The 13,243-nt window shown below is 45.8% G+C and overlaps 1 protein-coding gene across 5 annotated transcripts in view; it reads left to right on the plus strand.

Annotated features, from left to right (window-relative positions):
* Nucleotides 1-13,243, plus strand: part of LOC102450862 (uncharacterized) — a 38,063-nt gene that overhangs the window by 12,941 nt on the left and 11,879 nt on the right. For 3 of the 5 annotated variants that reach the window (XM_075940241.2, XM_075940243.2, XM_075940239.2), the window contains 2 exons: nucleotides 7,045-7,127; nucleotides 8,733-8,948. In XM_075940241.2, coding sequence (XP_075796356.1) covers nucleotides 7,045-7,127; nucleotides 8,733-8,948 — 299 coding nt within the window. The remainder of the gene's footprint in view (nucleotides 1-7,044; nucleotides 7,128-8,732; nucleotides 8,949-13,243) is intronic. The other 2 variants (XM_075940240.2, XM_075940242.2) reach the window with 2 other exon arrangements.

Consider the following 13,243-nt stretch of genomic DNA (forward strand, 5'->3'; position numbering starts at 1 on the left):
GAGCTGCTCCTGGCTGGGCTGGGCTGGGCTGGCAGACTGATGGGCTGCTCTGGATGTAGGAGGGGTAACCATGACCAGTAAGCATCAGCCGGTAAGGTTAACTGATTTAACCATTCATTTCCCTAGAACCAGTAGCTCAGTTTAGGGTGCTTGTCCATGTATATTCCGCTGATGGAGTACGTGTGTGCTGTGCCTTCTAGTTCAGATTCTTTTGGCCAATACTGTCTATTGCAGTGTTTCTTAAACTTTTTGAGACCACAGAACATGAAACAATAATATTTTTTTTATGCAGCACACCTATGAACATTTTCGTAAAAAAAATAATCAGACAAAAAAAAGACAAAGAAGAGGTCGTGGCACACTTGCGAGTGGTTCATGGAACATAGTTTAAGAAACACTGGTCTATTGGTGATTTTGCGCCTGCAACTAAGGACAAATAGCCTGAGGCAACCCAACACTCCCTAGGTCCTTGTCGCTAACCCCTAACTCTGAGTTGAAACCCTGCAGTGTCTAAGCTCTTGTTCACTTACTGATCTAATATTTTTAAGACGTGGGGAAAAACAGTTGTTCCCTGCTTTCTCCCTTCCTGAGGGACCCCCTCCCCCAAACCTTTAGTTATTGCTTGACATTTTTATTTAAGAATGAAAATCTTACATATACGACTTAGTTAACGGTACTTTCCATGTGCTAGGTATATTTATGAAGTAAATATCAGTTCTTTCTTTCTGAATAATGATGGTTAAACACTGCAATAAATTGCTTAGGGAGTCTGTGGAATCTCCATCGCTGGAGATACTTAAGAGTTGGTTAGACAGATGTATCCGGGATATGGCCTATGCTTGGTCCGGCCATGAGAGCAGGGGACTGGACGTGATGGTCTGTCGAGGTCCCTTCCAGTTCTAGTGTTCTGAGATTCCGTGACTGCCAAATATATGCAGTATTAGAGAGAGAGAGCCTCACGCCAAGGTACCTAAGTGGGGTTTTTTGTTTTCATATATCTCAAACTAGGGGGAAAAGCTTAGTGCTGAAAATAGACAGCATCAGTACTGGTGACTTGTAAACCAAGAGGAAATGCTATAGCAATATAAATAGAGATGTGATAATATACATACATAAAGGACTAGTATTTCTAGAGAAGAAACTCAGAAAAGAAATATCCCTATACATAGGGTGACCATATTTCTCTATGCTGAGTTTGGGACACTTGGTAAAATTACTCTTATTCAAGTGAGTTCAACAGCAATCGATACAAATATTCAAATTAACGTTGTTGACTGAGACCCTGTTAAAAAGAAATACTGCAGAGTTGGATCCTTTTTATTTACCGTATCTTTAAGGTTTTAGTGCTCACATGGGGAGGGATGACACTCCCCCTACCTTCCCACACACGTGGGGAGTGGTGAAACGTGAACTCCTGTATACCTCCCACATGTGGAGGTGGGGTGGCGATCAAGAGTCCCCATCTGTGCTCTCCACCCTCCATGCCTGGGTGGACCCTCTCAGCGTGTATTTGACTCTTCTGATACCTGGCAACTGAAGGGAACTTGTAGAATAATAATAGAACTAAACGGAACCTTGAAGTCATAAAGTTCAGTTCGCTGCACTCATGGCAGGAGCAAGCACTGTCTATACCAGGGGTCTCAAAGTACCGGCCCGCAAGCCAGTCCCTGCTGGTGCGATTGCACAGTTTTGTCTGGGACTCCTGGAGGGCCAGTGGGGGCCTGATTGTTACTAGCTCCCAAGCTCCACCCCTTCTGCTATAGCCTAACCCTCTCCCCATGGCATCTGTTCCCCAAGCATGCAGCTTTGTGGATCACTGGGGAGCCCTGGTACCATGAGGCAGCAGTGATTGTGGCTCCCCACATGTTCCCCGCAGCGGCAGAAGCCATGGGGGAAGCAGAGTGTAGCACAGTGGTTCCCAATGTGGTGCCCGTGGGCACCATGGAACCCATCAGGGCATTTATGTGTGCCTGCCTAGTGCCGCCTCCGGGCACACTAGCAGCCCCCACCACCCAAAAAGGTTGGGGACCACTGGTGTAGCAGATTGCACATTCACTCTGACTAGGACTCACCTGAGAGCTGGGAGTTTGAGTCCCCCTGATCTAGACATCCCTGACAGGTATATGTCCAACCTCCTCTTAAAAATTTCTAGTGATGGAGATTCCACAATCTCCATAAGCAATTTATTTCCGTGCTTAACCACCTAGGCAGTGAGGACGTTTTTTCCAACCTAAAACCTCCCTTGTTGCTATTTAAGCCCATTGCTGCTTGTCCTATCATCAGAGGTTAAGAAGAATTATTTTTTCCCTCCTCCTTGTAATAACCTTTTTAAATACTTGAAAGCTGTGATTATATTCCCCCCTCAGTTTTCTCTTTTTCCAGACTAATTAAATAGAATTCTTTCAGGGTTTTTTTTCTGTCATAGGTCATGTTTTCTAGAATTTCAATAATTTTTGTTGCTCTTCTCTGGACCTTCTCCAATTTGTCCACATCTTTCCTGAATTGTGGCACTTGGAACTGGACATAATACTCCGGATGAGGCTAGGGATGTTAAAATTCAGTTAAAACAGGTAACCGTGTTGTGACCCGCCTTCCCCATATTTGTGTCCATAAATCCATAAAATGGATTATGGACACGCATGCATAACTCAAAGATTCTTTGACAAATGGCTTCATGTAACCTCTTACTCTTAATGTCTTAATCCGCTGGGTCTGTATATCTCGTTTTGGTGTATGTATCATTCTTGTGTGTAAAGTTAGATACAAGGACTATGGAATGGTTTATGATTTTAAATGTGCAAACGAAGCCATCAAGGGTGTTACCCTCAATGTCTACATGACCAGCTGTAAACAATCTCCTTTGTCCTCTAAGTCTTAGCAACAGTTGGTCTGAGGAAGTCACATGTCCATCCCAACTGGTAGGAGCTGACCAAGCAATGGAAGGGTGGAATGTAGAAACACAATTCCCGCCCAAAGTGAAATCTTGAAAACAATTGGAAACTAGCAGGTCTTTGGCTTGCTGGACACACCCAAAAGAAGGAACCAAAGAGCTCAGGTTGAGGGGCTGCCCTGTTTTGAAGGCTTAGCTGGAGAAGGAACACTTTTAGGGTGAGTTTCTAATTGAGTTTGTAATGAAGCTTTAATGTCAGAATTAGCTAAGAGTTTTGTTGTCTTAAGTTTGTAATCTGCTTTGCTTTGCCTGTTCTCATTTTTTCCACTTAAATCCTACTGCTTGTATTTAGTAAAACACTTTAATTTACTATCAAACCCAGTGTAGATAATTTTTACCTGGCGGAAACAACCAATGTGTACATTCCCCCTTTCATTGTTACAGGGGGCTTACCTAAATAATTCAAGTGGGGTTCTGATCCTGTCTGGGGAATGGTATCCTGGGAAGTGGTGCCCCAAACTGCACTTTCCTTTTACCTGAAGAGTTTCAGTGTCTGTACTATTTCTTGGGCGGGGAGGCAGTGATCTCAGCTCTGTGCGTTGGCTGGGAGAGACCAGGGAGCTGGCCCAGCGGGATGGAGCGATGAGAAGTCCCAGAGAGCAAAAAGGCAAGTGGCAGTGGCCTTGCCAGCACCCTGGGAAGCACCTCCGAGGGGTCTTCTGTGACTGCACCCCATCACACTGAAAATCTTGGCAGTTACATGGTTATATGCTGGGGGATCTGCAGTATAAAGCTTAAAACCCCTGCCCATCTGGCTCCTGGGGAGGAGGCTTCCCTGCCCCATGGCAGCATATTCAAGAGCACACCAAGGTGGACATCAACATCACAATGCTTTGATGCACAAGGAGATTCATGAAGAGAGCCATGCAGGTAACAAGGGCCAAAAAAGGTTCAAAACGACTGTTTCCCGTTGATTTCAAGCATGGGTGAAGGGAGTGGATGAGTGCATTACAGGACACTGATGGCGTGAATCCAGAACCACCTGCTGCACAATTTTGGTCCCAGCATGCCCCAAGAGCATGGCCCAGAATGCAAAGCGGTGCAGGCTCTGTGGGAGAGCTACTCACAGTGCATCACTCTCAAAGTTGATAGCAGTTTCCCTACTAGGGATGCGCTGCTTCGAACTACATTGAATTCTTGCACACTGTGGAGAGACAGACCTTTGACTTGACGAAATCGGGTGGTAAGAAATAGACCTTAATAAATTCTACCTTATCTTGTAGTGCAGACATGGCCTTGGTAATTTTTAACTTATTCTTTACCTATTTTACTTCTGAACCTACCCCATTTTAACTGGCAATCGCTACCAACCATGTTGGTGAAAATGGAAACAAAATCATCATTAAACACCTCTGCCATTTCTACACTTTCTGTTTTTTTTCCCTGTTCATTAATGGGTCTATCTTGTCTTTGCTCTTCTCTTGCTTTGAATATATTTTTAGAATGTTTTCTTGTGTGGAAAGGAAGCCAATGAGGGTTAGTCACTGGGACAGAAACAAACAACATACGGTTGAAAAGGAGTGAGTGGTTGCCATTACAGGCAGTCCCCGAGTTACGCTCTGCCCCAGGCGTCTTGATTCAGCCACTGCTGGTCAGTTTCAGCAGCGGCTGAATCAGGACGCCTGGGGCAGAGCAGCTTGGGTGCTGCTGGGTTGGTCCAGTGGCGCCGAGGAGCGGCGGCGCTGCTGGACTAACCCGTTAGCACCCCAGCTGCTCTGCCCCAGGCATCCCCAAGTCAGCCGCTGCTGAAACTGACCAGTGGCTGACTACAGGAAGCCCCTGCCCCGGGCTTCCTGGAATCAGCCGCTGATCAGTTTCAGCAGCGGCTGACTTGGGGATGCCTGGGGTTCTTAAGTTGAATCTGTATGTAAGTCAGAACTGGCGTCCAGATTCAGCCGCTGTTGAAACTGATCAGTTTCAGCAGCGGCTGAATCTGGACGCCAGTTCCGACTTACATACAGATTCAAATTAAGAACAAACCTAGGGACTGCCTGTACATTGTATGGAGACGGGAACAAAATTAATTATGAATAGATAGCAGTAGTCCTTAGACTATCTTTGCTGCAGCGTCAAGCCTCATGTCTGTGGAAGGGAGGAGTCAGACATCAGTGGGTATTTCTGCTATAAAGATAAAGTTAATACGTGAATGAGTACTATTTATGGGCATAGCTATAGTTTGTCACAACTTTCTGGTTATAGAGCAGATAATATTAAACCCATCGTAGCTCACAGTTACTGTCACACAACAGAGGGCTATATAGAAGTATATAGAGTGTTTTTATATTTCTCCTTCCTGTGCTGAAGTAAAAAGTTAACTAGTGGTGTCCTCCAAGGGTCCGTAATTGGACCAGTCTTGTTTAACCTATTTATAAATGATCTTGAGAAAGAGGTAAACAGTGAGGTGGCAAAATGTGCAGATGATACAAAACTGCTCAAAATAGTTAAGAACAAATCAGACTATGAAGAGCTTCAAAATAATTTCACAAAAGTAGGTGATTGGGCAAGAAAATGCCAAATGAATTTTCATGGTGATATGTGAAGTAATGCACATGGGGGGGGGAATCCCAACTATATATACAAAATGATGTGGACTAATTTAGCTATAACTACTGGAGAGATATCTTGGTCATTGTGGATAGTTCTCTGAAAACATTAACTCAATATTCATCGGCAGTCAAAAAAGCAAACAATGTTAGGAATAATTAAAAAGGATAGACAAGACAGACTTATTGCTGCTATATAAATCCATGGTATGCCCACATCTTGAATTCTGTGTACAGATGTAGTCACCTCATCTCAAAAAAGATACCTTGGCACTGGAAAAGGTTCAGAAAACAGCAACAAAAATCATTAGGGGTTTGGAATGGGTGCTATATGAAGAGAGATTAAAAAGGCTGGGATCTTTCATCTTACAAAAGAGGAGACTAAGCGAGGATATGATAGAGGTTTATAAAATCATGACCGGCATGGAGAAAGTGAATAAGGAAAAGTTATTTACTTGTTCCCATAGCATAAGAACTAGGGGTCATCAAATGAAAATAATAGGTAGCAGGTTTAGAACAAACAAAAGGAAATTTTTCTTCACACAGCACACAAAACACAACCTGTGCAACTCCTTGCCAGGGATGTTGTGAAGACCAGGACATTAACAGGGTTCAAAAAAACTACTAGATAAACACATGGAGGTTAAGTCCATCAATACTTATTAGCCAGAAAAGGTAGGAATGATGTCACTTGCCTCTTTCTGTCAAGGGCTGGAAATGGATGACAGGAGAGGGATTGCTTGATGATTGCCTGTTCTATTCACTTCCCTTGGGGCATCTGGCATTGGCCATTGTTGGAGGACAGGATATTGGACTAGATGGACCTTTAGTCTGATGCAGTATGGCTGTGTTAATGTTCTTAAGGTAGTTTTTGGCCCTAGATGATTGGAGAGTTGCCTGTGCCGAGATTTAAGGCTGAGCATTGAAAATGTAGATCACTATCATGCATCACATTAGACCAAATGGATAACTGCAATATTTATGTAAACTGCATGTAATTAAATTGCTAAAATCTACAAGCTACATAAATGTACCAACATAGGGGAAAAAACTTGTTTCTGAGGTGGCTGTTAAAATTTGCAATACATGAACAGGGCTTGACAATTAGTGTAATCTACTTGCCACGAGCGAGTAGATTACAAGCCGGCACAGCCGCGCAGCGCAGTCAGTCCTGTACTTGAAAATACCTAACTCTTATAATACTCACCTTTGAAAGAACTTATTTGATTTGCCTCAAACTATTTTAAAAGCAACTGTGGCATCACATCAGATATATTTTAAGAAGTCAGACATATCAGTTTTGTTTTAGTGAAGCTACTTGGGATGTCAAACACTTTTTAATGAAAAATTAGCATAGCTTTAAGAATGGAAAGACTAACACACATCACTTCTCCATAGCTTAAAGTCATTAGCTCTGAAACTCCATAACAGTAATTTACACTACAACTGCTACAAACTTTTATCATCCTAGTTTGTGTGGATATTTGTATGAATTCACCTATCCTGTTTTGAGTGTATTTTTTCCCCCACAAAATATTATTTCCTCCTTAGTTTTGAAGAGCTATTTGGACAACAGTATGACTATTCAACAGGGAATGAAGATTACTATGAGAGATATCAGTATTCCCAAAAAGGTAAGAATCTGTAATTAGTTAATGTTCCTTTGTTAGACTATAACATCAGCAGCCTTTGCATGGGGGAAAAAAGGAGCTCAGTGGCTGACCCAACCTCATCTATGACCAGTCAGCTAGGGATCATGTTACTGTTAAATCCAGCAGATGTCTCCGTGGCAGGCCCAGAGCAAGGAAGCTCTTGTAGGAAATGCCTGGGTTATATGGGGAGCTATAGGAAGGTGGTGGTTGACTTACGCAGGCCCTGAGGCAAAATACTTTGGCAAAGGGCAAGGAAAAATGAATCTTGTAAGGAATCACTAGGCTTCTCCAAAAGATTTTGCATTGAGAGGCAGAGACATGTCAAGTATAATTGGTTTATGTGGGAAAGATAAAGCTGAAATCTGAGAGAGGGTCCAAATCCCACTCTAGGTATTAAGGATGTTAAGGACTAGTTGATTATCTGATAAGCAAATGCTTATCAGATAGTCGAGTTGACTAGTTGATTTTTCTCCCCCCTTGCTGCCTGTATTAGATAGAGGCAGCAAAGCGGGGGAAGAGAGGTTACTTCAAAGCAGCAGCATGGCATGGAGCTGACCCCAGGTTCCATGCAGTGCTGCCCCTTTGAAACGCTGGGGTGATGTTTCAAAGGGGCAGTACTGCACATAGTTTGGGATCAGCTGTGCGGCACTGCCCCTTTGAAATGCTGCTTTGGCATTTCAAAGCATCAGTGCCGCATAGAGCCCTTGATCATCTAGGGACTCCCTACAGCATTTCCGCAGAACCTGGAGTCAGCTGGGGTGTCCTCAGCTGATCTCAGGCTCCAGCATGGCATTTCAAAGTGCGCAGAGCTCGGGGTGATCTGGGGAATCCCCAGCTGACCCCGGGTTCTGGAGAAATGCTGCGCAGAGCCTGGGATCAGCTGGAGATGCCCCAGCTGACCCTGGGCTCCACATGGCATTTTAAAGCAGCAGCACAGCATGGAGTCCTGGGTCAGCAGGGGTCTCTGAGTCTGCTGCTGACCCCAGGCTCCATGAGGGTGCTTCCGCTTTGAAATGGACATTTCAAAGCTGGCACGCTGTGTGTAGCCTTGGACCAGTGAGAAGTCCCGCTGACTCAAGACTCCATGAGGGCGCTTCTGCTTTGAAATGCACTTCCCACTGGCCCCGGGCTGCATGCGGAGTTCCGCATTCCTCCTTCCTCCCAGCGGGGCTCTTGTACGTTTTTCAAAGAGGAACGCAGAAGTGCCTATCAACGATTAGTCGATGGAATTTCCATCAACTATTCAGCTAAATTACTTGTTATTTAACATCCTTACTAGGTATGTCAGTCCTTCCTAGTTGGGGAGACGGGTCTTTAGGGTCTCCCACCCCCTTAGGAATTTAGCTTCCTCTTGGGTTTGGAAGAGATGATTGGTTTTATCTGGGATGTTGTCTGGTCTGAGCAGCGTGGTGGAAGCCCATGAACTCATATGCATCCAAGCCCTTTCCATCCGGCTGAGAGATCCTTATATTCTCAAAAAAGTAGCTTACACGCTGGCAGGGAAGTAGCTTAGCAGAATGGGAGCATGGGGTGCCTTCTGGTGTGAGGGAATCCCAAGATACATCAAGTTGATGGCGGTGGTCCCAGCAGGTCCCAGTCTGCATGAGACCCCAGGGATCCCCAGAAGACAAGAGTCAGCAGTGGCAGCCCAGCAGCCAGGTTCTTCCAGGCGACAGGATCTGGAGCATGAATCTTCAGCAATGGAAGCTGGCCCAACCACCCCTTGCTCCCGGGACAAGTGGAGAACAGCAAGTGCTACAAGTGTGGCTCCCCCGGCTGGGGTATCTCCTTTGCCGGTAGTGGGTGAGTTTTGACTCTTGGGAGTGCCAAGGGCATATACTTTTGAAGCTGCACCTCTGGACTGGCGGTGGTGGTGCTGGGGGAACAGGAAGTTACAATGTGAAGGGCTGTGCCTCTTCCAGGGACAGAATCACAGAATTAGTTGGGGCAGCAGATCTTCCCACCGGGACAATGGAGGGGGTGTCTGAGGTGGAGAGTGTCACTGGCGCTCGTCTTTGAGAGACTGGGTGTGCTTCCACAGAGGGTTCTATCCCATTTTTGGGGGAAGGGTGTCCCCAGGCAGTCTGGGGTACTGGCTGCAGGAGAAATTATTCTTCCAATCAGGTGGCCAAACTTAACACTGTTGTGTATTCTTGGGACCTCAAGTTTAAGTAAGTTTATTCTTTTTATCCCCTAACTTCCTTTAGGAAAATCTAACATGGGAACCATTGCTCACCCAATGGTCTTCAGTTTGGGGTAATGGCAGCAGCCAGATTGATTCTAGTCTCATCAGCAGAGAAAGAGCTAACAGTCAAGGAGGGATAGGAATGCAGGTGCTGTATCTTACTTAGGCTTGGAACATAGGGATAGGTGTCAAGGCTATCGAAATGGGTACATGACAGGGTGGGGAGGAGCAGGTAATGTGATGGGTTCCAGTGCAGTTGTCAGTTTTTTGTTTTTCAGGTGAAAATAAGACATGCTTACACAGGAGTGTCATCTTTAATCAAGGGTCACAAATACACTTTCTGTATTTTTAACTGTCTTTCGAGAAATATTCTCAGTGTGCAGGGTAGCAATGAGGGAAGGCAGAATGCAGAAGAGTCTGCTAAGAATGTGAGAGATCAAATGGTGACTTGAATCTGGGAAAACAGGCATCCTGCCTTTGTGATATATGCAGATGTGAAGTATGGTACATAGTGGAAGAGGCTAAGCGTTATACAAATGCACACAGTATGTTTGAGTATATAACATGGGCCCATTAAGACAAGGAATTTAAGTTGCAGGTATGTCCACAAATTAGGTATGACAGGATTCATAATGACCGATGTTTAGAGCAAATGACGTTGGCTTAATCAGTGCCATTTGTACATACCAACAGCAGTTTGTTTCTACAGCAGGCTAACCAGATATCTGATTCTTGCAGTTAAGTATACTGGGACTTCCCTGGATGTTTCTGGAACTGATGCAAATAAAAAATCATTTGAGAGAAGTGTTTTGGTATTCGTGGGGCACTCATTTGCCACAGCATTTGTGGAAAGTTCCAGACCAGTAGAAGGAGAGATCAGTCAGATGCTCCCTCTGTCCCTAAACACAGGACCAAGTACAGGCAGTCCCCGGGCTACGTACAAGATAGGGACTATAGGTTTGTTCTTAAGTTGAATTTGTATGTAAGTTGGAACTGGCTCCAGATTCAGCCGCTGCTGCTGAAACTGACCAGGGGCTGAATACAGGAAGCTAGAGGCAGAATTGCTCTGCCCCCAGCTTCCTGGAATCAGCCACTGATCAGTTTCAACAGCGGCTGAATCTCCAGCCTGGGACAGAACAGCTGGGCTGCCAGGTAGGTCCCTGCAGGACCAACCCGGCAGCACCCCAGATGCTCTACCCCAGGGTCCACAACAAAAGCCTGGTCTGCTGGGGGGGGGGGGGTGCACTAGCTGTGCCCCCCCCCCCCCCAACAGCAGACCAGGGACACCCGGAGCAAAGCCGGGGAGGCGGCGGGGTGCCGCGCCTCTGAGGCTTTGCTGTGGCAAAGCCTCAGAGGCGTGGGACGCCGCCGCCGCTGCGGCTTTGCTCCCGGTGTCCCTGGTCTGCTAGAGACGGTCCCCAGCAGACCAGAGGCACCGAGAGCAAAGCGGCAGCGGCGGCGGGGTGCCGCGCCTCTGAGGCTTTGCCTCAGCAAAGCCTCAGAGGCGCGGGACCCCTCCACCTCCCCGGCTTTGCTCCCGGTGTCCCTGGTCTGCTGGAGACGGTCCCCAGCAGACCAGGGGCACCCGGAGTAGCTTTTCTCGCCCTGGAGGTCGAGGTGGTGGGACCGCTGTGTTCTGGGCGGTTCCGCTGCCTGCGAGCTCCGGGATGAGAGAGCCCCGTTCGTAAGTGCGGCTCTGACGTAAGTCGGATCCGCGTAACTCGGGGACTGCCTGTAGCAGGAATGAAGAAAGGAACTTTATCTCCAGCTCAAGGTGGTTTAGGTATTTCTTTGGGAACATTTAACCAGTTAACTAATTAAATGGGCTTTTACATCTCTGATCTATGACTGACTGCAAATTTATCCTATGTGTTTGGTCCCCAAAATGGCACCAAGGAGTATTGCTTGATCTACCACCTATTGTATCCATGAGGAAGCTCCATGTATGATGCAACAGACCAGGAGTAATGTTCAGGGAGTAATGTTCAATATGTTACTCTTCTTTTGATACCATTGTGGATATGTGATAGAGATGCAACCGTGTTTGTCTGGTCTAGCTGAAACAAAAGACAGAACTATGTAGCACTTTAAAGACTGACAAGATGGTTTATTAGTTGATAAGCTTTCGTGGGTCAGACCCACTTCCTCAGATCAATTTGTGGAAGAAAATTCCACAAATTGATCTGAGGAAGTGGGTCTGGCCCACGAAAGCTCATCACCTAATTAACCATCTTGTTAGTCTTTAAAGTGCTACATAGTTCTGTCATTTGTTTCATTGTGGATATGATGAGGGCTTGCAGCCCCCGGGCAATATTAGTGAAGTGCAACATTAGATTGGCTTTTAACTGCTACCGGTAAACCTTCAGATTTCAGACTTCTGGGGTTTTATTTGGTAGGTCAACTTCTATTTTCAAATGGCCATATCAGTGGGGTGCTCAGTACTGTCCTTAGCCCAAAGCTGGAGATCAGTGGTATGGGAATCAGGCTTACAGCAAGTAGCATACTACCTGGATGCCACTTTATTTATCAGCAGGATAAATTCTAAACCGTGGCAGCCTGTAGATCATCTCTTAGCTGGTGCATGTGATTACTGCTAGCAGAAGAGAAAGGGGTGCTCACTTAAAGACTTGTTGAGGGATCAAGTTAGATATAGAGACTGGAATCTCTAGGCTTCCTGCGCATAAACTGGCAGAATTTTCAGATTAACAAGAACAGAGGAACCAAGTAGATTACATTGTGTGAACTACAGTTTGTTTTTTGCCTTTTTTGGTTTTATATGCAGACTGGTAGTCCATGGATTGGCATTTTGTGCCCTGCCATCAGTTGCCATGTCAGGGATAGCTAAGCCCAGCCATTTTATAAGTGTGTGTAAAGAAATGAAGGTGAATTTATGGGCATGGGAACTGCTCAGTTCCTAAATCACTTCAATTGTGTTAATTTTGGAAAAAGTAATGTCTTTTGCTGCCTCGATGCCTAGCTGGGGTAGATAGTCAGACCTGAAAATTCACTCATTCACTGGAGACACCAGGTTGTTTTTTTTTAAATCAGAATGGGTAGTGTATTTGGAGGCAATTAGGAATCCTATAGTCAGAGAGCTAGTAAAGTATATAACATTACTGGGTGTTTCCCCCTATTTTGGTTGAAGTGACTTGCGGGGGAGGGCATGAGCTCACAAACAAGTTAAATTCTATAGTGACAGTTTGACACCCACTAATCCAAATCGCTCAGAATTACGAGGTTGATGAGGGCACTTGTCCTGAAGTGCTTAATTTGTAAAATTTGATTTACTGCTAACATGTCCCTGCAATTCATAATGGCATTGACCACGCTGTCTTGATTTCAGATGAATGGATTTTGGGACTTGGAACTAACAGCTAACAAGGAGCCTGAGCACATGATGCTGGCCTTTTGGAGCGTTGGCTTCTGATTGTGTTTGGATTAATGTGGAGATCAGTACCCCAATGAATGCTTAGGGATTTAGGGAACTGATTCATTTTTGGGATAGATGGATTTGGCCAGTTCCTGAAGTACGTGGTGTCTGATATGCTATTGGCTGGCATCAATGACGGTCTCCGTCTATCAGCCTCGACCTGTTGTAGTACCAGTTGGACCTCCTTGATCTGGGACCTGACTAGTCCTGAACGAGGGATTTTGCTGGACCAGGAGAAGTCATTTCTTCTTCCCTGGCACTGATTTTCCCCCCTCTTCCCTCTGCCCCTGCCACAGCCTATCTGCCAGCCTCTCAGATGGCTCCCCCCTGCCGGACAGCCCTGGCATGGCAGCCCTGCTGCTAGGGTCCAGTTGCGCCGCTGGGCAGCAGCACGGCTGCTGGGCTTTTTGTTGTGGCAGCTTTGCTACCAGGCAGCCCCTCTATTGGGCTGCAAGGCTGCTGGTTGTGCTCCCTTACTACTGG

This window comes from Pelodiscus sinensis, chromosome 12 (genome assembly GCF_052426305.1).
Source record: "Pelodiscus sinensis isolate ZL-2025 chromosome 12, ASM5242630v1, whole genome shotgun sequence".
NCBI classification, from domain to species: domain Eukaryota; kingdom Metazoa; phylum Chordata; order Testudines; family Trionychidae; genus Pelodiscus; species Pelodiscus sinensis.